Source organism: Scyliorhinus torazame, chromosome 21 (genome assembly GCF_047496885.1).
Source record: "Scyliorhinus torazame isolate Kashiwa2021f chromosome 21, sScyTor2.1, whole genome shotgun sequence".
NCBI classification, from domain to species: domain Eukaryota; kingdom Metazoa; phylum Chordata; class Chondrichthyes; order Carcharhiniformes; family Scyliorhinidae; genus Scyliorhinus; species Scyliorhinus torazame.
Window position 1 is genome coordinate 114,008,562 of NC_092727.1, and position 25,044 is coordinate 114,033,605.

At 42.5% G+C, this 25,044-nt stretch overlaps 1 protein-coding gene across 4 annotated transcripts in view; it reads right to left on the reverse strand.

The window, feature by feature from the left end:
* The window catches only part of LOC140398530 (V-type proton ATPase 116 kDa subunit a 1), a 93,026-nt gene that overhangs the window by 38,546 nt on the left and 29,436 nt on the right, over positions 1–25,044 (reverse strand). For 2 of the 4 annotated variants that reach the window (XM_072487307.1, XM_072487306.1), the window contains exons 6-17: positions 16,907–16,989; positions 16,104–16,230; positions 14,632–14,714; positions 11,687–11,780; positions 10,117–10,329; positions 9,518–9,668; positions 9,234–9,373; positions 7,946–8,106; positions 6,955–7,045; positions 6,260–6,378; positions 4,396–4,612; positions 3,989–4,096 (exon numbers count right to left, since the gene is read on the reverse strand). In XM_072487307.1, the coding sequence (XP_072343408.1) occupies positions 3,989–4,096; positions 4,396–4,612; positions 6,260–6,378; positions 6,955–7,045; positions 7,946–8,106; positions 9,234–9,373; positions 9,518–9,668; positions 10,117–10,329; positions 11,687–11,780; positions 14,632–14,714; positions 16,104–16,230; positions 16,907–16,989 (1,587 nt within the window). Of the gene's footprint in view, positions 1–3,988; positions 4,097–4,395; positions 4,613–6,259; positions 6,379–6,954; positions 7,046–7,945; positions 8,107–9,233; positions 9,374–9,517; positions 9,669–10,116; positions 10,330–11,686; positions 11,781–14,631; positions 14,715–16,103; positions 16,231–16,906; positions 17,011–25,044 lie in introns of all 4 variants that reach the window. The other 2 variants (XM_072487304.1, XM_072487303.1) reach the window with 1 other exon arrangement.

The window sequence follows — 25,044 nt, forward strand, 5'->3', positions numbered from 1 at the left end:
CTGATCAGCCCAGGACCGCAAGAAACTTCAGAGAGTCATGAACACCGCCCAGTCCATCACACGAACCTGCCTCCCATCCATTGACTCCATCTACACCTCCCGCTGCCTGGGAAAACCGGGCAGTATAATCAAAGATCCCTCCCACCTGGCTTATTCACTCTTCCAACTTCTTCCATCGGGCAGGAGATACAGAAGTCGGAGAACACGCACAAACAGACTCAAAAACAGCTTCTTCCCCACTGTCACCAGACACCTAAACGACCCTCTTATGGACTGATTTCATTAACACTACACCCTGTATGCTTCATCCGATGCCAGTGCTTATATAGTTACATTGTATATGTTGTGTTGCCCTATTATGTATTTTCTTTTATTCCCTTTTCTTCTCATGTACTTAATGATCTGTTGAGCTGCTCGCAGAAAAATACTTTTCACTGTACCTCGGTACACGTGACAATAAACAGATCCAATCCAATCCAATAACCCTGCACAGTCTTCCTTTTGAATGCTTCAATTCAATCTGCCTCCACCAAACTCTCAGGCAGTGCCATCCTGGCCATAGCCACTCACTTTTGCTTCTTTTGATAATTATTTTAAATTTGTGCCCCCTCATTCTCAATCCTTTCATGAAGCGGAACAGTTTCTTCCTGTCTATTCTGTCCGGATCCTTCATGACTTTGAATACCTATATCAAACCTCCCCTCAGCTTTCCTTTTCACCAAGAAAAATGGTTCCAACTTCTCCAATCTATTTTCATAGCTGAAGTCCCTCAGCTCTGGACCCATTCTCATGAATACTTTTCTGCACTCTCTCCACACATTCACAGCCTAAGTGTGGCACCCATAACTAGATGCAATAGTGGTGCAAACTAGTGTTGCATGGAAATTCAACATAACCTCTTTGGTCTTGTACTCTGTGCCCCTATTAATAAAGCCTAGGATACTGTATGTTGTATTAACCATGCTCAACCTACCTTGCCACCTTCAATGTCTTATGCACATAAATACCCAGGTATGCTCTGCATCTCCTTTTCGGAGCCTTAATTTTATATTTCTCACCATGTTCTTCCTAGCAGAATTAACCTCTTCACATTTCTCTGTATTGCACTTGATCTGCCACTTCCAACTCACTCATGTTCTTTTGAAGTTCTACACTATCCTCAAGGTTCACAATGCTTCCAAGTTTCATGTCATCTATAAATTTTAAATTGTGCCTTGCCTACCAAATTCTAAATCATGAAGAGCAAGGGCCCCAACATGGACCCCATGGTAACTCCACTACAAACCTTTCTCCAGTCTGAAAAACATTTATGAATCATTGTTTCCGGTCACTCAGCCAATTTTGTATCAATGTTACTACAGTCCCTTTTATTTCATGAGCTATAACTTTCCTTACAAGTCTGTTGTGTGGCACAGTATCAGATGCCTTTTGGAAGTCCAAATACAATGCATCTACAGCTTTGCAATCATCAACCCTCTGTTACCATTTGAACAAACTCCATACAATTTGGTTCAATATGATTTTCCCAAAAGAAATTACCATTGGCTTTCCTTAATTAACATGCATTTGTCCATGTGGCTATCAAGTTTGTTCCAAACTGTTTCTAGATGTTTCCCCACCTAAGTTAACGGACTGGCATCTTTACTTGAACAAGGGTGTAACATTTGCAATTCACCAGTCCTCCGGTATCATCGGAGTCTCAGAAAGACTGCAAAATTATGGCCAATTCCTCCACAATTTTCACTCTCTCTCCCCTCGGTAGCCTTGGATGCATCTCGTCCAGTTCTGGTGCTTTATCAACTTTAAGCAAGCAAGCCGTATACCACCACCATATCAATTTAAAAACCTTCTACTGTATTAATTTCCTCCTCTTTCAACTATGGCCTGAGTAGCATTTTTTCCCTTGGCACAAATATATGCAAATTATCCATTTAGCATCTCACGATGCCCTCTGCACACCCATGCATTAATCCCTTTACAGTCCCCAAACAGCTCTACTTCTTCTACTATTTATATGCCTATAGAGGACTTTTATTCCCTTTCAGGTTGACTGCCGGTCTCTTTTCACATTCCCTCTTTGCTTCGCACATTTTCTTTTGTACCTCCCCTCCAAACCTTCCATATTCAGTTAGTTCTCGATTGTATTTTCTAACTGGCATCTTTCATAAGCACATTTTTTCCTTCTTCATTTTCATTTTTATCTCTGTTGACATCCAAAGATTGACATCCAAAGAGCTCTGGATTTGTATTACCTACCTTTTCCTTGAGGGAATATACATTAACTGGGCCTGGATTTTTCCTGCCAACCTTTTGAATCCCATTTATTCAGTCCAGATCTATTGTTACTCCACGGAAATTGGCAGTTCCCCAGTTAATTATTATTTACCCATTTCGCAGTCAGCCGAAGTCTTATGATACAGTGATCACTGCCCCCAAATGTTCCGATGACACTTCCACCACCTCATTCCAAAGAATTAGATCTTGCAATACCTCCTTTTTTGTTGAACTGACAATATACCGCTGCAGCATGCACACGCAGCCAATTTCACTGGGCATTTTAAACCTACCCTACTTTACGATCTATTCTAAGCCCATTGAAATTGGTTTTCCCCTCAGTTAATTATTCTTACTCTGGATTGTTCTTTCTCCTTTCCATAGTCAGCCTAAACCTTATGATACAGTGATCGCTGTCCCCAAAACGTATTGCAAAAAAAAAAAAGGGGTGCAGCCTCATTTCACTGGAGTTGCACTGTGCTGGGCCTGCGGGTTCTCTTTTGTAGCAGGCTCCAAGCAGCTCCACCCAGCAGAGGTTTGAACCAAGTTTTCCAGTGCAGGTAAGTGCACTTTAAACTTGCAATTCCAGCAGGCCTTGACATTTTGCCACGAATAGGAAATTATGGTCCAATATATTTTGCGTGAACTAAGTTTTACTGTGTACCTTGCTATGTACCTGGGAAACATGATGCAAGATACCAATACCAGATGCTCTTAGGAAAGTGTTCCATCATCATGCATCGCGTCTCTCAAGCTTGACAAAATATTTACTACAAAATTTTAAATTCCACAAAACAGTAATCTGGCAATTATCGCAGAACTCAATACAGACGACTAGAAATCCTTCTCCCAAGTAGAACTTAAATATCCACCATCATCAATTGCTTTATGTTCAAGATGAAGGTTTTCAGCACCAAAAATAGAACACTTTCAACCTGTCCATATAAAGTACTCAGCCACTTCCAAAGTAATATTTTCTCTAGTATATCCAACACGAAATCATAGAATTCACAGTGCAGGAGGCCATTTGGCCCATCAGGTCTGCACAGGCCCTTGAAAAGAGTGCCCTAACCAAACCCACACCCCCACCCTATCCCCTTAACCCAGAACACCCCACCTAACCTTTTGGACACTAAGGGTCAATTTAGCATGGCCAATCCACCTAACCTGCACATCTTTGGACGGTAGGAGGAAACCTGAGCTCCTGGAGAAAACCCACGCAGACATGGGAAGAATATGCAGACTCTGCACTGACAGTGACCCACACCGGGTCCCTGGCGCTGTGAAGCAACAGTGTTAATCACTTGTGAGACCGTGCCGCCCACAAAGGCACTAAAGGTTTTCAAAAAAGCATTGTTACAACTTTTTCTTTACCAAATTTACTCCTTGATTAAACGGAAATTGCCAATTAATGCTCAATTAACCACATTTTTGTACTATGTGTCTATATTGATTCAGAACAGGGTTGTGGCTGATCTTACAAACCTAATGACGGAGAATTATAGCTAACAAGAGTATTTCATTCATTAGTCCTGGCTGAATTGAAACCCAGAATTCAAAGCAAGGAAGAATGGTGGAGTACTGCACTGAACTAAAGGCAAACGTAAAGTCGTCATAGTCCCAGATTGCCATAGGCTGCTTCTCCATTGAGGCGGGGGAAGCTACATGTAAATATTTATATTTGAATTCAAACAGATATTTTAAAAATACTTACCAAATGCTTTCTCCTCAAATACTGGTGACGCAGCACCAATGGTTTCACCACAAGCATACATGGAACGCACAGCAAAGCTACAACCACCAAGAAGGACTGCAGACCTTGCTGTTAGAACAGAAAACCTAATGTATTACTACAGTTTGGTGAAAGTGAACAGTTAAAAGCTTAATAAGGTTTGAACAAGTGTTGATTTAGTTCAGAGTGGAAAGAGATGAAACAGAAAATTTGTATTTTCCTTTCAACTCTTTGGGCAAACATGTCAATCTGCAGTTACACAAAATAGAGATAATCACAGGCCACTTGAGCACTATTTGCAAAGTCCTCAATATTTCAAATGGGGGGGGGGGAGAAAAGAAAGATTTAAGATGAATAGCAGTGAGGAACATCTCCGAGGTGTTACATACCTGTCCTTTATACAGATATTTTGTGTTTTTATCATTGTAACTAAATAGGAACATATTGATGAAATGGATGAGAAGACTGGGAGCATCTTTCGATGTGCTAGCATCATAAGCGGACCACTTGTAGAAGATGAGGATAACAAGGTAGCCAAACAAACACAGCATAAAAATTATTTCGGGGATAAAGCTAAAATAGATGTTCAGTGGCTTTTTAAAATATCTAGAAACAAAGGAGAAAAAGAAGAGAAGTCACGAGCATTAGATATATTCAACAATTAGGCACTCAACTGATTTCCAATTGTTTGCAAAAATAGAACCAGAGTCTCTACAGTGCAGAAGGAGGCCATTTGGCCCATTGAATCTGCGCCAGCCCTCTGAAAAAGAGTACCCTACCTCGGCCCAGTCCTCTGTCCTATCCCGTAACCCCACCAAACCTGCACATCTTTGGACTGTGGGAGAAAACCTCACAGACACAGGGAGAAAGTGCAAACTCCACACAGACAATCACCCACGGCCGGAAGTGAACCAGTGTCCCTGGCGGTGAGACAACAGTGTTAACCACTGTGCCACCCACTAGATCAAGTGCACCATACATTATTTGCCCCTCTCAATTAATTTAATTAATACCACTGGCAAGTTAACCTGATTACACTGGATTGGGTGATAAGAGTTACATTGTGTATGTGACAACAGGAACAGACCATCCTGAGAATGTACAGTGAAGGCAAAGTTGAGCATCACGTCTTAGCTTTTAAGTTCCGATTTGACCAGATTGAGTTAAAGAAAAAAATTAGCCTTCTATTGCAGATGACCTAAACTATCTTAGTTACACAATACAGCACAGCTGATAAGAATTTTGCATAAAGAACCTGTGCCTCTCCAGCCCCAAATGAAATTTTGTAAAGAGCCCCAACCACTTAGATTCCCTGCAGGAGCATTCGTGCTGGAATTTCGGAAAATTGTATGTAGCGGCTTCTACCTTGTAATTGTGACTCACCGGCTTATAAAGATTAATTTAACATTCAGATTGCTTAAACCGCAGCATTGTAGAGACCAGGGGCGCTAATCTCCCCCCCCCCCCCCCCACCACCGCCCCCCCCCCCCCCCCCCCGGGTGGGAGAAACATCGGGGCGCCGCGTGAATCGCGCCACGCCGCCCCGACCCCTGCACGCGATTCTCCCACCCCCCAGAAACCAGCGGCACGCGATTCGCACCGGGCCGCTTGGAGAACCGGTGAGTGGCGATTCTCCGGCCCGGATGGGCCGCTATGACACGACAGGTTCCCGCCGGCACCGTCCACCCCTGGTCGCTGCCAGCGTGAACTCTGCGGGAACGCTGGGGGGGCAGCCTGTGGGGGAGGGAGGGGGGCTCCTTCACCAGGGTGGCCTCCGATGGGGTCTGGCCCACGATCGGGGCCCACCGATCGGCGGGCCGGCCTCTTCCCGTCCCACCCCCGGGCCTAACTCCTTCCGCGCGCAGCCCCAGAACACCGGCCCCATGTTGGTGAGTGGCCATCGTGCGGAAGACGTTCCCCGCGCATGCACAGGATGGCGCGGCCCAACTGCGCATGCGCAGGATTGGGCTGCCCCAACTGCGCATGCGCGGGTTGGCGCGGCGCCAAATGGGCGTGAACCGCTCCAGCGCCGTGCTGGCCCCTGTGGGGGCCAGAATAGGTTGTGCCTGGGCCCTGTTCGCGCCGTCGTGAGATGCTGTGCGGCGCGAACACTTGGCTTCCATATCGGAGAATCGCCCCCCAGATTTCAGTTTCAGGAAATTGATCTCGAATAGGGTCAATCGTCATGTGGCAACAGATGACAGCTACCTTTTTCTTACTTTATGAACCCAAACCCAGCTGTAAACAACTCACATATGATTCAGAAGGCTGAGAGAAATTCCAAAGACCATATGGACAACACCGAGTATCACAGACATCTTCATTTTGAAGGAGTTGAGAAATGTAAGTTTGTTTGTAGCAATATTCCATATCTGAGAAAAAACATTGCAAAGGAACTTTTGATCGAGTTGAAACATAATTAATGGTATATTAATGGAATAAATAATTAACCAATGGTTTAATTTATCACACATCAATCAAAGCCACTCAATCTAGAATCTGCAGAAATAAGATGGGAATCAAGCATCAGGAAGTATTTCTTCTAAACTAGTTTAGGCATCTTAGCAATAAAGCACTCCTCCCATGTATTCGGTGTGATTTAAAAGTTAAAACTAAAGTTTAAAAAACATATACTGTGATTTGCTGGAACATTTGCTCTTTAAGCTGCAAACGGTGATGTGCACAAACTGATTTCTGTATATAACAATACTTTAATTTAAAAAGCAAAGGATGACAGTGATAAACACCACCCAAACACAAGTGCAAAACTTAAATTTAGGTGGTTCAATCAAAAAGGTAAATAATAAAGATACAATTGAAATGCCCAAGTTGGTATTTAAGGATTCCAGCCCCATTTCTCAAAGTACAAACAGTTAAAATTGGTGCCAGGCCGAATTTAATTTTCTATGAACCATGGAAATTTAAAAGAAAACACAGAATTAACTTACAGGATCTATTCCAAAAGGATATGGCCCATTAAAGACATTAGGATGAGCGGGATCTAGCTGAAGATTCCGATTGTCTGCAAGAATTTTATCCCTGCAAAGAAAATATAATTACAATATTATTAAATCTAAACCAACATTGTTGTTTTTTCTGGTTGACCAATGCGACATCCAAGGAGTGCTAGAAATTCCCACAATAGGTACATTCAATAACCAAATAAGGAAAAAAAAGCTTAAGATCTCAGGATGTCGGATAGTTGGTCAATGAACTACTGTTGAAGTATTGTCACGAGGCTGTCAATTAATTGCTATCAACTTTCACAATGAACACATTGATTTTTTTAAAAATGTCATTGAATCAGAGGTGTTACAGAGACAAGGGGCACGATTCTCCGACCCCCCACTCCGGCGCCGGCCTAGCCCCTCAAGGTGAGGGCTTGGCCCCTAAAGGTGTGGCGACTTCCGCACCTATGGGGCGGCCCGACACCGGAGTTGTTCCCGCCACTCCATTACGCCGGAACCCCCGGCCCCGCCGGGTAGGGGAGAATCGCGCCCAAGATTTTATTTGTGCAAAAGATACAAGCTTCGCTTTCTGGATATTTTAATAGTTCTTTCTTCCTGTCACACACTGCCAACTCTGAGCTGGTAGATAATCTGTTCTAGATCTCGGTTGATATTTTTGAACTGATCACCTAAAGTAATATAATTGTGACTTACAGCCATCAAATATTAATTGTGATTAAACTCGTAACTAAAGATTGGAAACTTAGTACATTTTGGTTTTAATTGGTACGTATCCATTACTTTCAAGTATGTTGTTGGACATTAGAAAATAAAGACCGAATCATGCTGCACCTGACCTGAATATTTATTGTTCAAATCTGATTTTTGAAATGTATGGCACATCTCCCAACAGGAACAGGTTCCATCTTGTAACACACAGCATTTAAAAATTAACATTTTTGCAATGCTATCTTACTTCTGCAATACTTACGTCCAGTTTCCCATCGGTTGAAACATTGGTCGAACACTCCATGATGAGCCAAACATGTTGAGAGTCTTTGCAAAGCAGTCATTGTATATAAGTCCAGTGTACACAGAGAAAACGCCCATGAGCAAAATAATGTAGCGGCCACTGAAGATAGTGCTGAAAATCTATCAGAACAAAGCTTAATTAAAAAACAGGTTAAAATAAAATTACACCAAGATGCACCCAATGAGCGCAATGCACTGGACAACTTTAATGTATTACTGTTGGGCTTAAGGACTCAATGGATTGGTTAATGCTATTTTTTTTTTTTAATCCTCCAAACAAAACCTTATCCACTCTCCACATAATGGGGGTTTCCTAATTTCTTGAGTTAGACAGGCAATCTGCCCAACATCTCCAAATATTGTAAACCCTCACGAAGATTGGAAATTTGCTTTCCTTGCTGGGCCTAAGAGTGAGGAAAGTAATTTATATACAGGCCAGATGAGCCTCTGGTTTTCCTCCGAATCGTGATATCATGTTTGCATATTCCTATCAGTTTAGCTCCACTACACTCCTGCAGTGGCGATCTTTGAATAGCAAATTTAGCAACCAATTAGAATCCAAGTCTCTGCTATTAATTTAGAATTCAGAGATGGATCAACAAGATAGACAAGTTGGAAAGAGACATGGAATCAGCACGAATAGCCAAAATAATCATTTAGATATCACAGAATCAGAATGGCACACTTGTAAGCACAAGGCAATATCTTGATTTATATGGCGCCTTAAACACAATAAGACATACCAAGCCGCTTCACAGGAACATTATTAAAACATTTTACACCAAGCAACATTAGGGTATATTAGAACAGATGACCAAAAGAAGTGAATTTTAAGGGGTGCATTAAATAAAGTACAGGTAAGTTTCTGGAGAATTCCAGAATTTAGGATGAATTCTGAATTTAACAAATCTGACTTCCTTGCATCACTCCAAATGAATTAGCTTCTGCACAAACAATGGTTATTTAAAGCAGTCTCGCAAATAGCAAATTAGGCTAAAATATTGTTTTTATGAGTTATTTATTTTTAAGCAGTTCTAACTTTTGTCAATGCCTTCTTTAAGAAAGGATGCTGAATCAATGAATCCTTAAAAGGTCTGCTTGCAATTTGAACCAATAAATGAAAATATAACTCAGTACGCTTAAGCGATATTTAACATGAGAAAATGCTAGCATTTTCCAATCCACAAAAGCAAAATCAAAAGTTTACAGATCTAGAAATTGGCCATCATTAATATAAAAGAAAACACCTCATTTTCACTTTTCTGGGATAATATGCGGCTCTCTCTCAATACCATCCACACAGCAAATGCAGTAATCAGGACTCCATGGCCAAAATCCCCAAACATAACAGCGAAGAGGAAAGGAAAGGTTATAATTGTATATGGAGCTGCGGAAGAAAAATAAACAGATTAGAAAAATAACAGGCTTCCCCCCCCCCCCCCCCCCCCCCCCCAAAATTTCAAAAGGCAAGTTGTTAGAAAAATAGATGATTTATTATGAAACATCCTGTCTGCTCAATGCGGTTGCTTACCAGGATTGATTTCCCTGTAAGTGCCAATTCCGTATGCATCCACAATGTTTTGAAATCCGTAAGTAAATTTGTTGGTCTTGTTATAAGTTGGAGGAGTCTGGCTGGTTTGCATCCGGTTCAAGATGGATGGGACTGTCGATCCGCTGTGCTCCTGAACAAAACACACTTCTACGTAACAGATTGTTTTGAAGGAGTTGTCTAAACACATTTACACCTGAAGCTAAATTACTCTGGGAAAGGGTGTGGCACCGAATGCATTCAAGATTGCCAAAATAAGCACTCAGCAGGGAAAATACAAACATAAACATTTGCAATAGAAAACCTAAAACGTCACTTCATGACCATTAAGGCCACGAGTGAAAATATACCTCCAAATATACTCCAGCGCAGAATATAATTAGGTTAAAAACTTCTCAACTTCCTTAATTGTTTCACTCCTTCTGGAGCCACAGTTCCCCCCCCCCATGGGGTTTGCCATCACAATAATTCAGCACTTTGCCACATGCTAGGAGCATTGCCTCACTGCACATCACAGATACCTAATCAAAAACATTTTATGAATTGGCAGCTCAATTGAATTAGTATTAATGGTGACTTACCGTACCCCTGCGGAGGGCGAACTGAATTGAATCCAAGTCAGTAACTGGACACCAAACTTCAGCAATTAAACACTTCTGTGTGACATCAATGTTACAGAGATTAAGGGTATGATAGATGGCCTTCATTTTCCGTACTTTAATAAACCATACACGAATAGTTTTCGCAGCTGCCTGCAGAACCCTCTGACGATGATCCTCAGTCTGATTTAAGACCTGGAGAGGAAAAAGAAAATCTTCTGAAATAGTGTTATATTTACTAAATTCATACTTTGGATCAGAATAATAGGCCGGGGTTTGCCCCACACACTGCATTGCAGACCTCAGCTCAGCCAAATGATGGGCATGAGGGTAAAGGAGCAAAAGAAACTAAAAGCGCCTGAGAAGGAAAAATGAAATGAAACTCAGCAATTAAATCTTAATTATCTCCAATCCTCCACTCCAAGCTGATGGTGGCACAGTGGTTAGTACTGCTGCCTCACAACGCCAGGGACCCTGGTTCAATTCCCGCCTTGGGTGACTGTCTGTATGGAGTTTGCACTTTTCCCCCCGTGTCTGTGTGAGTTTCCTCCAGGTGCTCCGGTTTCCTCCCACAGTCCAAAGCGGTGCAGGTTAGGTGGATTGTTCATGTTAAATTGCCCAATAATGTCCAAAGATGCATAGGGTAGGTTAAGGGATTAGTGAGATAGGTCGGAGAAGTGGGCTTGGGTGGAGTACTCATTTATAGGGTCAGTGCAGACTCGATGGCCGAATGGCCTCCTTCTGCACTGTAGGGATTCTATGATTTTTGAAAACAAAAGTGTACTCCGTGTTATTGACTAGCCAAAATAGTACATTCAGACACTGACCAAAACTTGATATTGAGAAACACAGATATTTTCTTGCTCTCCTCACAGTTCTTCAAAAAATTTAACTGGCTGACACAAGCACCCAATAAAAATTTGCATGTCCGATGAAAGGAAGCTTAGATTCTAAACCAACACTCAATATGTAAATGACTGAGTCGTTAGGTGACTTGGTGATGCAGACCTACAAACATAGCAACATTTCCAATTGAGAAAAATCCCAATGTCTATTGAGTTTGGGGGGGGGGGGGGGGGGGAGGAGGAGAGAGAGAGAGAGAGAGAGATATCAACTGTGAAATACATTAGCTAAGGTCGATCGATTAATCGTCAATGAAAAAATGAAATGAAATGAAAATCGCTTATTGTCACGAGTAGGCTTCAATGAAGTTACTGTGAAAAGCCCCTAGTCGCCACATTCCGGCGCCTGTTCGGGGAGGCTGGTACGGGAGTGACTATACCAAAGCACGCAAACGCCTTGCCAATGGGTTGAATTTCAAGAATGGAAGATGAATTTTAATATTAGTACTTCTTTTTCAAATATTTTGTTCCTGTACAAAAAAGAAAAACAGCAAATGTCACAATAGAAAAAGTATGCTCGTGTATAATTTAGAAACATGGATATTTAGCCTTAATAAAGAAACCAGAATGTTTGCATTGATGTCTTCAAAATGTCTCTAAACCTTCCAGGAAATAGTGCAAAACAGTGATAAAGGATGCTAAACGCATACCATTTGAAGATCATCAATACGTGTGTTGACACCAGCTAACATTTCCTTCCTTTCATTTGGAGTTTCTGGACAAGGATACAGGGAGGCTCGGAACCTGCAAGAACAAGGTCTCTTTAAGAATGCTGGCAGTAACTGAAGTAAATGATCTGAAAGTAGATCCTGCTATTAGGTAAACAACCAGTTTTATGATCTCATTCAGGAAAAAAAAAGTCACTAGTCAGTGGTATCAACGCAACTGCAACAAGGATTGCTCACCAATCAGAGTCGGATTGGATTGGATTGGTTTATTGTCACGTGTACCGAGGTACAGTGTAAAATATTTTTCTGCGAGCAGCTCAACAGATCATTATGTACATGAAAATAAAATTAAAATAAAATACATAATGGGGCAACACAAAGTACACAATGTAAATACATAAACACCAGCATCGGGTGAAGCAGACAGGGGTGTAGTGTTCATCAGGTCAGTCCATAAGAGGGTCGTTTAGGAGTCTGGTGACAGTGGGGAAGAAGCTGTTTTTGAGTCTGTTCGTGCCTGTTCTCAGACTTTTGTATCTCCTGCCCCATGGAAGAAGTTGGAAGAGTGAGTAAGCCGGGTGGGAAGGGTCTTTGATTATGCTGTCCAGCAGGAGGTGTAGATGGAGTCAATGGATGGGAGGCAGGTTTGTGTGATGGACTGGGCTGTGTTCACGACTCTCTGAAGTTTCTTGTGGTCTTGGGCCGAGAAGTTGCCATACCAGGCTGTGATGCAGCCAGATAGGATGCTTTCTATGGTGCATCTGTAAAAGTTGGTAAGAGTTAATGTGGACAATTCCTTAGTTTCCTGAGGAAGTATAGGCTCTGTTGTGCTTTCTTGGTGGTAGCGTCGACATGGGTGGATCAAGACAGATTTTGGTGATGTGTACCCCAAGAAATTTGAAGCTGCTAACCATCTCCACCGTAACAAGATTAACAAGTAAACCCTACAAGGAGGACTCCCTATCATTCTGTACTCCCATTGTGTGAACTGAATAATATTATGCTATAATCAAGAACAGTTTCAATAAAAAAAGATTAGCAACCTGCCACCAAAATAAAATGATATGCCACACACTGAAAACGGTTCGACAGTGGCAGTCATTTTCTGGAAATGCTGAGCCACAGAAACAATCCCAATATTTTCCTTGCAGTTTGTTCGAATCCATTAATGCAAATAAACACAAGTATAGAACTGTAAAATCATATCAGAAACATTTCTTTGCCTGCCACACAGACTTACACAAGGTTATCATGACTTTAAAATCTCCCTGTAATAACCTGAAACTATTTTAGCCCATTTTACAATGTTTTCCAGTGTTGGCTGCTCGAGTAACCAGAGTAACCGTAACTTTGCAGCCAAGCTTTCAATGAGGCAACTCAAAAATGTTTATCAGGGAAAGTTGATAGATCATGTTTTAAACTGCAATTCCAAGAGCCTATTTTTACTTTGAGGTCAGCCAAAGTTAAAAAAAAGTTTAAAAGTCTGTAATTTTTCAAAATATGCCAACAAATCTATTAAGTAAATTAAAAGTTTCTTGTGGGAGTTGGTGGCGTATAATTGTCACTGGATCAGTAAACCAGGGACCCAGGCTAATGCTCTGGGCATAGGGGATCAAATCCCACCATCGTGACTGGTGGAATTTTAATTCAAATTATTTAATAAATTTGGATTTAAAAGCGAACCTCAATAATAGTGATCATAAAACTCTCATCAACTGCTGTAAACGCCCATCTGGTTCACTAATGTTCTTTAAGGAAGGAAATCTGCCCCCCATTCCTTGTCTGGTCGAGATGGCACACCAGACGGGGGGGCGCGATCCTCTGAAATGGAGACAGAGTGTCCGCGCCGTCGAGGTTCACGACGGCGCAAAACTGCAGCTATCCCGACCGATTCAGGGCCCGAAAATGGGCTAGAGAGGCGGCGTGTCATTTGCGCGCCAGGCTTTGGCGCCGCATACATGACGCGGCCGGCACCGCATGACTGGCGTCACCCGCGCATGCGTGGGTTGGCCGGCGCCAACCCGCGCATGCGTGGTTGCCGTCCTCCCCGAGTCCGTCCTGCAAGAAGATGTCCGACGGATCTTGCGGGGCTGCGGAAGAAAGGAGGTCCTCCTTCAGAGAGGCCAGCCCGATGATCGGTGGGCACCGATCGCAGGCCAGACTCCATTTGAGGCCCCCCCCCCCCCCCCCCCCCCGGTGCAGGATCTCCCCCCCCCCCCCCCCCGCAGGCCGCCCCCCCCCCCCCCCAGCGTTCCCGCCGGCAGCGAGCAGGTGTGGCCGGCGCCAGGGGAACCCGCCGTTTTGGGCAGGCCGCTCGGCCCATCCGGCACTGAGAATCGTGGGGGTACCGGTGAATCGCTATTTTGGCTGTCTCGGGCGATTCACTGGACCGCGCAGTGCAAAACGCGATTGTGCCGATCTGGCCGCTTCCGTGAATCGCGGGAGGGCGTCGGACCGGCGTCACGGGAAGATTTGGCGACCCAGGCAATTCTCTGAAACGGCGCGGGAGCAGAGAATCGCGCCCACTGCCTTCTGAACTGGCCTAGCAAGCCAATCCCCTACAGAAAAATCAAAAAGGAATTAGGCTGGACTGAGCATTTGGCATTGACAGCAGCAACATATTATCTTCTTCTGATGGACATTCTGCATAATTCTGGTTGGATTTGATTTCCAGCTGAATTTTTCTTCTTTTTATTTCAAAAGTAAAAAACTAATTTGGGAACTATGTTTTTTCCTCAAACTTCAAAAGCAAATAAATAAAGCTCAAAAGCCATTTGAATCTCAAATTTGACAACTTCGCAGACAACCACTTGAAGAAGTTTAGTTCAGAAGTTTCAGGTACTTTCATGGATGGATAAAGGATCGATTGTTTAGCCAGTGGGAATGAAATGGATACTAAACATGGATCAAAAATAATCAAATCTCACCCTTCACAAATTTTCTTCACTCGGTTTTTCAGCTGGTCTCCTTGAAAGAAAATGATGAAGACAGACTTGTCGACCTGACCTCCCTAAAAAGAGAGTGCACAATCTGAAATCCATGTTTTACCAGGGTTGCACAAATAATTAATTATTTAAAACTGTGCTAAGATCCACGTTCAAGCAATTAAAGCATTTGAGTCCTTGGCAGTGTCAAGGGACAAACAATGGAAAAGTCACCAGTTCTTTCAGACCCTAAGACACGATTTATATTGGTAGCTAGTATTTGTGGGCAATGCTGTGAAGGCCATTTTTCTTACCTATCCTGGACTGCTAAAAGTCGCAACTTGTGATTAGCAAACACAAACTACTGGTCAGCAACGCCAATTCATTTTATACCATGGGGTCGTATCATTTTCAGTGAGCTACATTCATTGCTTAGCATGTGTACAGCCAGTTAGTCACTACCAAAAAAAACCCAATTGTTTGTAAAACAGATAAACAATTAATATCATAATCAGCAACAACTTTATTCATTGCTGCAGTCTCCAGCTTGGCCAATGTTTCTGCTGGCATTCGCAAGCTTACTTAAAAGACAAAAACACCCAAATATATTTCCAAACAAGCCACATGATTTGGCAGAATCAATGTCATATCTAAAGGTGTTTTTGCACCTGAACAAGGAGAATGATTGCCATGGAGTCCACGGCAAGAGCTTGAGCATGGTGTCTTTTAATGTGGGGATGCTGAAGTGCCACAGCGACCACACATTTGGTTTGTTTTAACAAAGTCGCTGTAGTGCCAGATGACCATACGCTGCTTTTCCCTTTGAGAGAGCGCTGATGGGTGGTGATTTAACCTGAGGCGAGGGGCAAGGTTGAGAAGGCGGGGCTTTCTTATACAACCTCAGCTGGCTCAGGAATTGAATCCACGCTGTTGGCCTCGCCCTGCACCATGAACCAGCTGTCCAGCCAATTGAGCTAAACCATCAGTTGATTCAACTGAAAATTTGAGTAGAACAGAATGTAGATTCCACAATCATGACAACCTGTCCAAATTTGTCCCTTTTTTGCTCTTAAACCCAAGGCGACTATGGGTAGCTCCTGGGAGAACGGTCCATTTTCTTAGCATCACAGCTAAATGGCTCGCTTTGAATACTGTACACTCTCTGCCGGAAGATAGTAACATAGTTTAAAATTCCCAGGATAGAGGTGTCAACCTTATTTGGAACCAGCATTTGCCAAAGTAGTAATTCTTCTACGGTTACACGCTGCCAAAATTCTGTAGATCCAGCGCGACTCTTGGAAGTGCCTGTGATAGTTTTACACCAACTCACCTACAGAAGAAAGTCTTAAAAAAAAAAACCTTGCTTTCAAAGTTAATTCAATAACTGTTACCAGAAAATTAAACCCCAGGCAGCAGCAGGGCTATTCTTTGCCATAATAGTTTGCAATTTAGGAATTGATTAAAAGTTCACTTACAGCCACAGGGTCCTCCAGAGGATTTTCAATTTCAGCTTGGCGTAGAAAGACGTTTCCCCTGCACACTCGCCACAACATCCGCTCAAAGGTTGGGATCCTCTCTCGGTTTATCACGCCAGCCACAAAGCTGTATGTAAAAAGTACGGGAACTCTCACCAAGTTGCATATACACAGGCAAAATACAAAGTGCAGTCCAGGATTGTCTATCAAAAATGGTAAGATAGGTCAAACAGACAATGGACACTTTACTTAACTATATTTTGCATATACATATTTGTTTACTTTGCTTATTTATTTGTCCATTACAAAATTTGGCTGGACTACATAAAGTTCCATTTGGGCCCCATTCACCTCTGTCAAAACTGTTCACTTCTCCGGGATCATGCTGGATTGTTAAGTAAGTTTCAGGTTCTTATTTACTGCCAACAACCTCCTCGAACAAAAATCAAGCTAATCAAAAATGGTTTGCAATTATATGGCATCTTGAACTTACAAAATGTACCATGTCTCAGCGATATACTAAATGGACAACAAGGCACAGGAGATTAGCAAGGCAGTCAAAGATTAATGGCCAGCTCCTACAAAAAGGTTTGAACGGACCTTTGACCTAAGGCAAACTGTGATTTTTAAGGCGATTTGAACCTCAACCTCAGAGCCTGAAACTCCCATCCATCAAGTCAACTGATCATCTTTGCTCATCTCAAGTTGAGCAATTTTGACAGAGGAATTGTACACCAACTTGTAGAGGTATGAAGCCCCAGCTAAGATTACAGAACAAGACTTTAATTAACAAATCAAGTTACCCAAGTCTCAAAGGGGCACCTCGTCCCAGCTCACTTGGCTCCAGGAGAGAAGACGATTCCTCCAGTAGGTCTGGATCAGACATCTGCTGATGATGCAATTCAGCCTGAATTCACAAATCAATTAACACACTATGAAATCAGTTAGCGGCATGCAGGGGAACCAGGAGCCAGGAGAAAAGGGGAAAAAGAACAAAAATTACAAAGTAAAGTGACCAAAATTTAAAAAGTTTTTAAAAAACACACTGAAGGGTGAAAACTATGGACTTTGAATACAAAGATGAAAGTAAAAAAAAGTAGAAATGAGTAGCAGCTTTTTTCAAGCATGTTATAATATTTTTCAGGCTTCTGATGAGAATATCAGAAAGAGCAATATGGTGCCAAAACGTACGTGCCAATGATAGACAATCACAGAAGTGGAAATTTTTGAAAATAAATCAACAGGATACTGACATAGCATCACCGAGTTAATAGTTACTCAGCCAATTTATTTTGACATTTTAACAAATTTGATCAATACTTGTGTCTGCAAATTGGGTATAGGTAGAAAGCGGTTGTCTGTTAATGGGAAACCAAGGCGATGAGGGGACATATTTATTGCCCCTTTTACTAGCAATTTCCATTCACTTGCAATTAATATAGGTGAAACAATTGGTAGCACCTTAAGGAATGCGACTATGATCTTATTTCTTTGAAAACCCGTCAGTCACAATATTTAAGCTACACTTCTACATAAAATTGTACACCCTAGAAAGCTTACAATTCCCATTTAAATAAAGTTAATGAATACTTTTGCTTCAATAAATTTTTAAAATGAGTCCCATTTCTGCACACCTGACTATAGCAAAACAAAATGCCACAACTAAAACAAGCAGCTACAGACCTAACTGGTCAGCCCCAACAGGATAAGCATCCTATAATGTTCATAAGAATTTCAAATGCAAGTAGTCACTTGGTACAACAGAACTTGAATGTTGCTGAAAAGAGAAATGGTGCTGAAGCTTTTTGTCTTAAACTCATCAGGGCAAATGCCAGACTGTTGAATTTCCAACAATCACAATTTATACTACAAGAGAAAGAGACACTTGTTTTATTTTTAAACAGATCAGCAAACTTTTCTCTTGTAATACAAATTGTTGTGATGGCTGGAAATTTGACATTCCGACATTTGACCTGGTAAGTGAAAAGTTAAAAATTTGGCAACATGTCTCTCTTTTCAGCAATATTCAAATTCCGTGCACACATATTTTGTACTGGAAGATCAACGTATTTGGCATTCAAGTCAGATAATAAAACCAGTGGCAAGTTCCCTTTACGCTAATCAATCAAATAGCTTGCTTTAACTCTCATCTGTATTTGTGTGAAGTTACTATATCAAAAATGCCTGTGGTTTTTAATTACACCAATTCAATTTACTGTTAAATAATGCAGAATTATGAGGTATTAATGTAGTATCAGCTTGTACTCAATGACAATGGAATCAGATGGTCCAAAACAGGTGGTATAGCGGAGAACAAAACATTTTAAATACAAATAAAAGTCAAAAAAACTTTTAAATGCTCAGGTTTACAGTAATTAAAACATAATTTAATTGTAATCAAGTCCATTTTCAAAAGCCTCATTCATCAAGATATTTTTCTTGGACCAGAGAAATGGTGTAATTTGCATACAAGTTACACCTTTGCTGATGCTTTGCAACAACTGGATATATACACTACCAAAGCATTATTGAATCATTGAAAAACGTTCTCGAATGGATATCTAGATTTCAAAACAGAAACTGAGATTAATCAATATTTAATAACTACTTCAAAAGAGAAATACCCCATGGGGTGATATTTAAACTATCCTAAATGAAGGGGATGAGCAGTTTTTAAAATTACGGCAATATCACCAGGAAATCTCTTCAGAACCAGGACAAACTGTGCACCCTCAGTGCAGTGCAATCGGTTGCATTAACAAATTATATCAAGCATTTTCTGATGATATAAAATGTCAGCAAAAGCAGATGTAAAGCTTGAGAAAAAGGCAAACTATAATACTGCAAATTGTGAAACTGATTTCCAATTCAATTTCTTGCAAAAAAAAAACATGCTCATGGAATAGCATTAATGTGTTCTTGGATTTTCCCTTTCCTCCCAAAATGTTCCGGTCAGAATCCTCAGTGCAATGAAGATGCTAGGTGGATTGACCATGCTAAATTGCCCCTTAATTGGAAAAGAATAATTGGGTACACTAAATTTCTAAAAAAAAAAAAATTGTCAAATTAGTCTAATTGGGGGAAAAAAAGGTACTGAACTCCCACTGCATAAAATTACTATGACGTGGAGATGCCAGCATTGGACTGGGGTGGGCACAGTAAGAAGTCTTACAACACCAGGTTACAGTCCAACAGGTTTGTTTGGAGTCACTAGCTTTCGGAGCGCAGTTCCTTCATCAGGCGAGTGATTACTACAATTTTGTGCTCAAACAATGGGGAAAGAAACATCATCCTATGTTAGGCATAAGATATATTAACTGATTTCAATCTAAACAAAATTAGTTAATTTTTATAACAGGCGGCCTATATTGAAAGCTAATTCTAAATCTTGACTGCAAGTTGAATATCAATCACAAATGGTCTTAGTTCTAGCTTCAGAAGAATGACTCCATTATCCACAACTAAATCTTCCAGGTCCCATGCCTGGTCACTTACACCAGAGATTTTCAAGGTGGGGGCCGTGACCCGCGAATGAGTCTTGGGATGGTGTAGAATGGGTCACCAAAAACAATCCCCAAAGATCACGCAACCATTTTTTTCTCTTTTCTCTCAGTAAATTCTCACTGCAGTACAGTGCTTGACCACATGAGGCTGAAGTAGAAGCCGGTGCCATGGACTTCCTTGCCTCTTGGGTCACAGTGTAGTTGGGGCAGTTTGCAGTCAGTGACCTGTAAAATTCTCTTTGGGTGGCATTTCCTGCTATTGTGTTCAGCATCGGGATCTGTATCATTTCTTGAGCTCAGTGTGTCACTAACAAACCCCGTGCATCCTTTACCAGAGTTAATCCGGACGTACAGGTTCCTCCACACCGACAAGCCCCTACGTCCACTCCTTCCACCTCTGAACTGTCTCTCCACACCAGGTCTCTTGCCCTTCAAGAACACTTCTTTCTTGTCAATCACCTCCCCTGCCACCCACTCTTCCCAGGTACACGTCCCCAACCATCACTTTCTGCCGTGTAGCTACATGGACTCCATCAGTTGAACCACAAGAACTTTTGATTATTCGCCAAGGATGGCATTAGCTGGCGACAGGAGCCGGTAAAATGTTGCACGTTTTGCATATTAGTCAGCTGAATTGTGAGCAACATTTTGCTTAAGCACGATTTCAGTCTGTTACATATTTACCTGGGAAACGATACTGACAGGCGCCCAGTGACATTGTCTCACCGCCTTTTTATTTCTGCAGTTCGGGACTCCTGTTTCTGAAGTGGAAGTTTTAAGTTTAATTTCCTATCCAAGATCATGTTAGGTTTTCAACAAGTGAACATGGCTCCGTTACAACGGTGTAATGTTGAGCCTGTTAATCTTTCCAGCCTTTGCACGCAATTCTGCAAATGCCAACAATGGGTGTGAAGATATAAAATAGTCAGAAAGAACTGTCCTTTAAGGTGAAACAGCAGCACACTTTACAATTTTTACATTTAATAATACAGAAGTGCCAACAATGTATGCGACATTTAAAAAAAGTAACTATGGGGAATCGATTGTGAATGTGGCTTGGGTCGCAAGATCGGCCATTCTGTAAAAATGGGTCACCAGAAAAAAGTTTGAAAAACATTGACTTATGCAACTAGGTTGTTAATTTAATGCCAAATTCACTTTTTCTTGTGGAGTCAAACCAACCACATCTTTGTTCAGACTGTTCAAAGGGATGCCATATAGATCTCTTCTAGCTGAAGGATGAAGAATCAGTTCTAGCTGGATGAGAATTCAGTGTCTAAACAGGAAGGTTGCTAACCCCTATATGACGTGTCACTACAATTATTAAGAGAAAACTTACATGAGCTACGAACAAAATTTAGAAAACAATACCAAGATCGGAATTCTATTATCAATTTGTGTATTCATTATTAAAAACCACAGTAAAAGCTACATTATGCCAGATGTGCCATGCCAGATGTACATTATGCCAGATGTATATGATAAAGGCTTGAGAATAAAGATGTGGCGTGCAACTTCTAAATTCACAATTAAAAATCTTCAAAGCAAATCGGTTATGGCCAAGAAGAGGGCTTGACTATAAAACCAGTCATTTCATCTAAAACAAAATTAATCAAAGCAAACTGGACACTAGAGCAAGCACCTAATGTAACGGGAATGGATCGGATTGGAATCTGCATGAAGAACCAATTGACAAATCTTACCTGCAGTGGAGACATAAAGCCATTTGCCAAGGGTGGGGACATAAAGCCATTTACCAAGGGTGGAGACATAAAGCCATTTATATTTAGATTTAGAGCAATACCAAATCGACCGGTTAATGTAAATCGCCCAGGTTTACATCCTGTCCTGCAGGCCCGCTGGAGGCCAAGGCACAAGTTCTCACTTTATATGCATAATGGCAGGTCTTGGTATCCTGAACTGGTATTTCCAATATGCCTACTGGAGAGCAGAAGCATTGGATAGGGTATTCTTATGAATATTTATATCTGAAAATAAAATCCAGGATGTTGAAAAGTTGTTGAGCTGCCCTGGTAAACCATGTGTTTTTTTGCATTGCAAGCTTGCACAGGACTTCATGTTTGCTTACTAAGTAGCACTCACATATCAGGAGCAACACAGCACATTTCAGGAGCAACACTGCAGAAATATGAAGCTGCCAAAGAGTGATCTGAATGCTCGAGAGCTCAGAACTAACATTTGTGTATTGGCGTTGAAATCATCTGACTCACTCATCCTTCTTATGGAGTTAACTGATTGCATTTTGTAATAACAGCTCTTTTCAAACATGAGAAGGTTTAGAATGAAGACAACCTCGTTCAACTAAACAATTTAGAAACAGACTTTGAAAAGCACCTGAAGGAAAGCCAATTGTAGCCATAGTAGCTTTTTCGGTAGGGCTACTTGTGACAGTGGCAAAATAATGATGCTCACTCCCAACTTCAAAAGAAAGCTGGACACAAAGACCTAATGATCACGGTGTCATTCAAGCAGGTTAATCATAGAACTTACAGTGCAGAAGGAGGCCATTCGGCCCATCGAGTCTGCACCGGCTCTTGGAAAGAGCACCCTACCCAAAGTCAACACCTCCACCCTATCCCCATAACCCAGTAACCCCACCCAACACTAAGGGCAATTTTGGACACTATGGGCAATTTATCATGGCCAATCCACCTAACCTGCACATCTTTGGACTGTGGGAGGAAACCGGAGCATGCCGGAGGAAACCCACGCACACACGGGGAGGATGTGCAGACTCCGCGCAGACTCCGCACAGGCAGTGACCCAGGCCGGAATCGAACCTGGGACCCTGGAGCTGTGAAGCAATTGTGCTATCCACAATGCTACCGTGCTGCCCCAAAGTTGGAATGCAAAGAATTCTCATTGGAAATAAAACTTCCACTTATAAACATTTTTTAAAGGGAGCAAAATTAAGATTCTCCTATAGATGGGACTAAGATGGAGGGTGAAATATAAAACTTAAAATATTTAAATACAATGAAACCATAACGGAGAAATTTGATGTTTCACAAATATAAAACTAGTTGTTCAGGGTCAGGGAGGTTGTTTTCTGTTAGAAGCCCAGTTATACCTAATTTTCCAAGCTTCTCTGAAGCAGTGACTCAATATTGAGAGAATCAAAATTCGCATTAATTCAAGGGATTTTGAATGACTTCCTTCTACAGTATCTGCGGCAACACAACCTCTGAAGAAGCTGGGAATCAGAAATAACTTCCATTTCGCATGTAAATACACATGTGCAAATGCCAGAGGTTTGTCAGTTTCGCTGCTGTAATGAGGGCAAACACTGACACTTTCACCAGCATAACTACAAAATCCAGGCCATTATATTTAATTCTTAACTGAAGTTACCTAAACTAGAACAAAGGTTACAAGGATTGGAGTATAGGAATGGGGATGTTTTACTGCATTGGTGATGCCACATCTGGAATATTGTGTGCAGATTCTGTCTTCTCAGCTGAGGAAGGAAGTTCTTGCTATGGAGGGAGTGCAGCAAAGGTTTACCAGGCTGATTCCTGGAATGGCAGGACTGTCACATGAAGAGATACTAAGTCAGTTAGGAATATATTCATCACTTCCAATGGCGGCAATGGAGTGAGTGGTCGCACGCAGGGCAGCTCCAGCTCGAAGGCATTGGTTTGAGTTCTTTTTACCCGAAAGGTGGGGTAGTTTCGGCAGGAAGGCGGAGGTGGGGATCCTGGGGGACCTTTGCAAAGGAAGAGCAGCAGGAGAACAGGAGGCAGAATACACATATAGTCAGCCTGCCAGAGGGTGTGGAAGGTACAAGTGCCACCAAGTACATTTCGAGGATTCTGGTGGCGGAAGAGGTGTTGGATAAGGCCCCGGAGGTGGACAGGCCACACAGGTTCCCAAGGCAAAAGCAGAGAATAAAGCCTAGGATTTTAACTGTGTGTTTGAACCAAGGATGAATAGGTTGAGCCCCAAGTTAATGGGAAGGTGGAGAATGGCAAAGCTGGGAGGGTTTAAGGAACGCATGGGAATGGTGGACCCATGGAGATTTATGAACCCGGATGGGGATGGAGTAGTCCTCCTTCTCGCACGTGTACAAGGTACACTCCAGAATTGATTTTTTTTTGTGGTAAACCGAGCGGTGCGGAGTATGCGGGAATCGGTATCGCAGATCATGCGCCGCACTGGCTTGAGGGCAAGTTTAGATTGAGCAGGAGCAGAGGCCGGGATGGATGCTGGATTCAGGGCATTTGGCGGACAAGGGGCTCTGTGAGAAGGTGCGATCGGTGATCTGAGATTATGTGGGGCTGAATCAGAATGGGGAACTGTCAGCGGCCTCGTTTTGGAAGGCGTTGAAGGAGGTGGTACCGGGGGAAATGATCTTGTTCAAGGCACACAGGGACAGGAGGGAGGGAGGGAGTAGTATGGACGGTTGTTGGACGAGATAGTCGAGGGGAACAGGAAATACTCGAGAACTCTCACCAAGGAGGGGTTGGTGGAGAGAAAAAGGTTGCAGGGGCAGTTTGACAGGCTGATGACAGGGCAGCCAATGGGGCAATTGCAGAGAGCGAGGGAGGTGCAATATGAATATGGAGAGAAGGCGAGCCGTATGCTGCCCACCAGCTACAGAAACAGGCCACGTCTAGGGATATTTTGAGGATGCGGACAGGGAAGGGGGAGGTAGTGTCTAAGCTGTGGAGGATCAATGAGGCATTTAGGGAGTACTACGAGAAGCTGTACAGGACCGAGGCAGGTGATGAGGAGGGAGATATGGGACGGTTTTTCGACCAAAGGCTGGATGGAAAGAGAGGAGACAGGCGCTGGAAGAGTCATTATGCCTGAGGGAGGTGATGGATAACATAAGGGAGATGAAGACGGGGAAGGCCACGGGCCAGTTGTGACACCACATTTGCTGCGGATGTTGAGTGAGGTGCTGGAAAATTACTTAATGATCTGTTGAGCTGCTCGCAGAAAAATACTTTTCACTGTACCTCGGCACACGTGACAATAAACAAATCCAATTAAAAATGGGGAGCTGCCAGATACATTGACACAAGTGTCGATTACACTCATCCCGAAGAAGGGGAAGGACCTGCTGGAGTGTGAGTCACATAGGCCCAATTCACCGTTAAACACGGACGTGAAAGTACTGGCCAAGTTAGTGGTGGGGAGGATGGAAGGGTGTCCCACAGGGGTGGTTGCCAGAGACCAAACTGGTTTTGTAAAGGGCAGGCAGCTCTATAGCATCAGGAGTCTGTTAAATGCGATTTATGACCCCGTCGGCAGGACGGGTACCAGAGGTCATGGTCTCTCTGGATGCAGAGAAGGCTCTCGATTGGGTGGTGTGGAGGTACCTGTCCAAGATCTTGGGACGGTTTGGGTTTGGTCCGGATTCTGTGGAGTGGGTGCGTCTGTTACATGCGGCCCCGGGACAAATGAGATGGGTT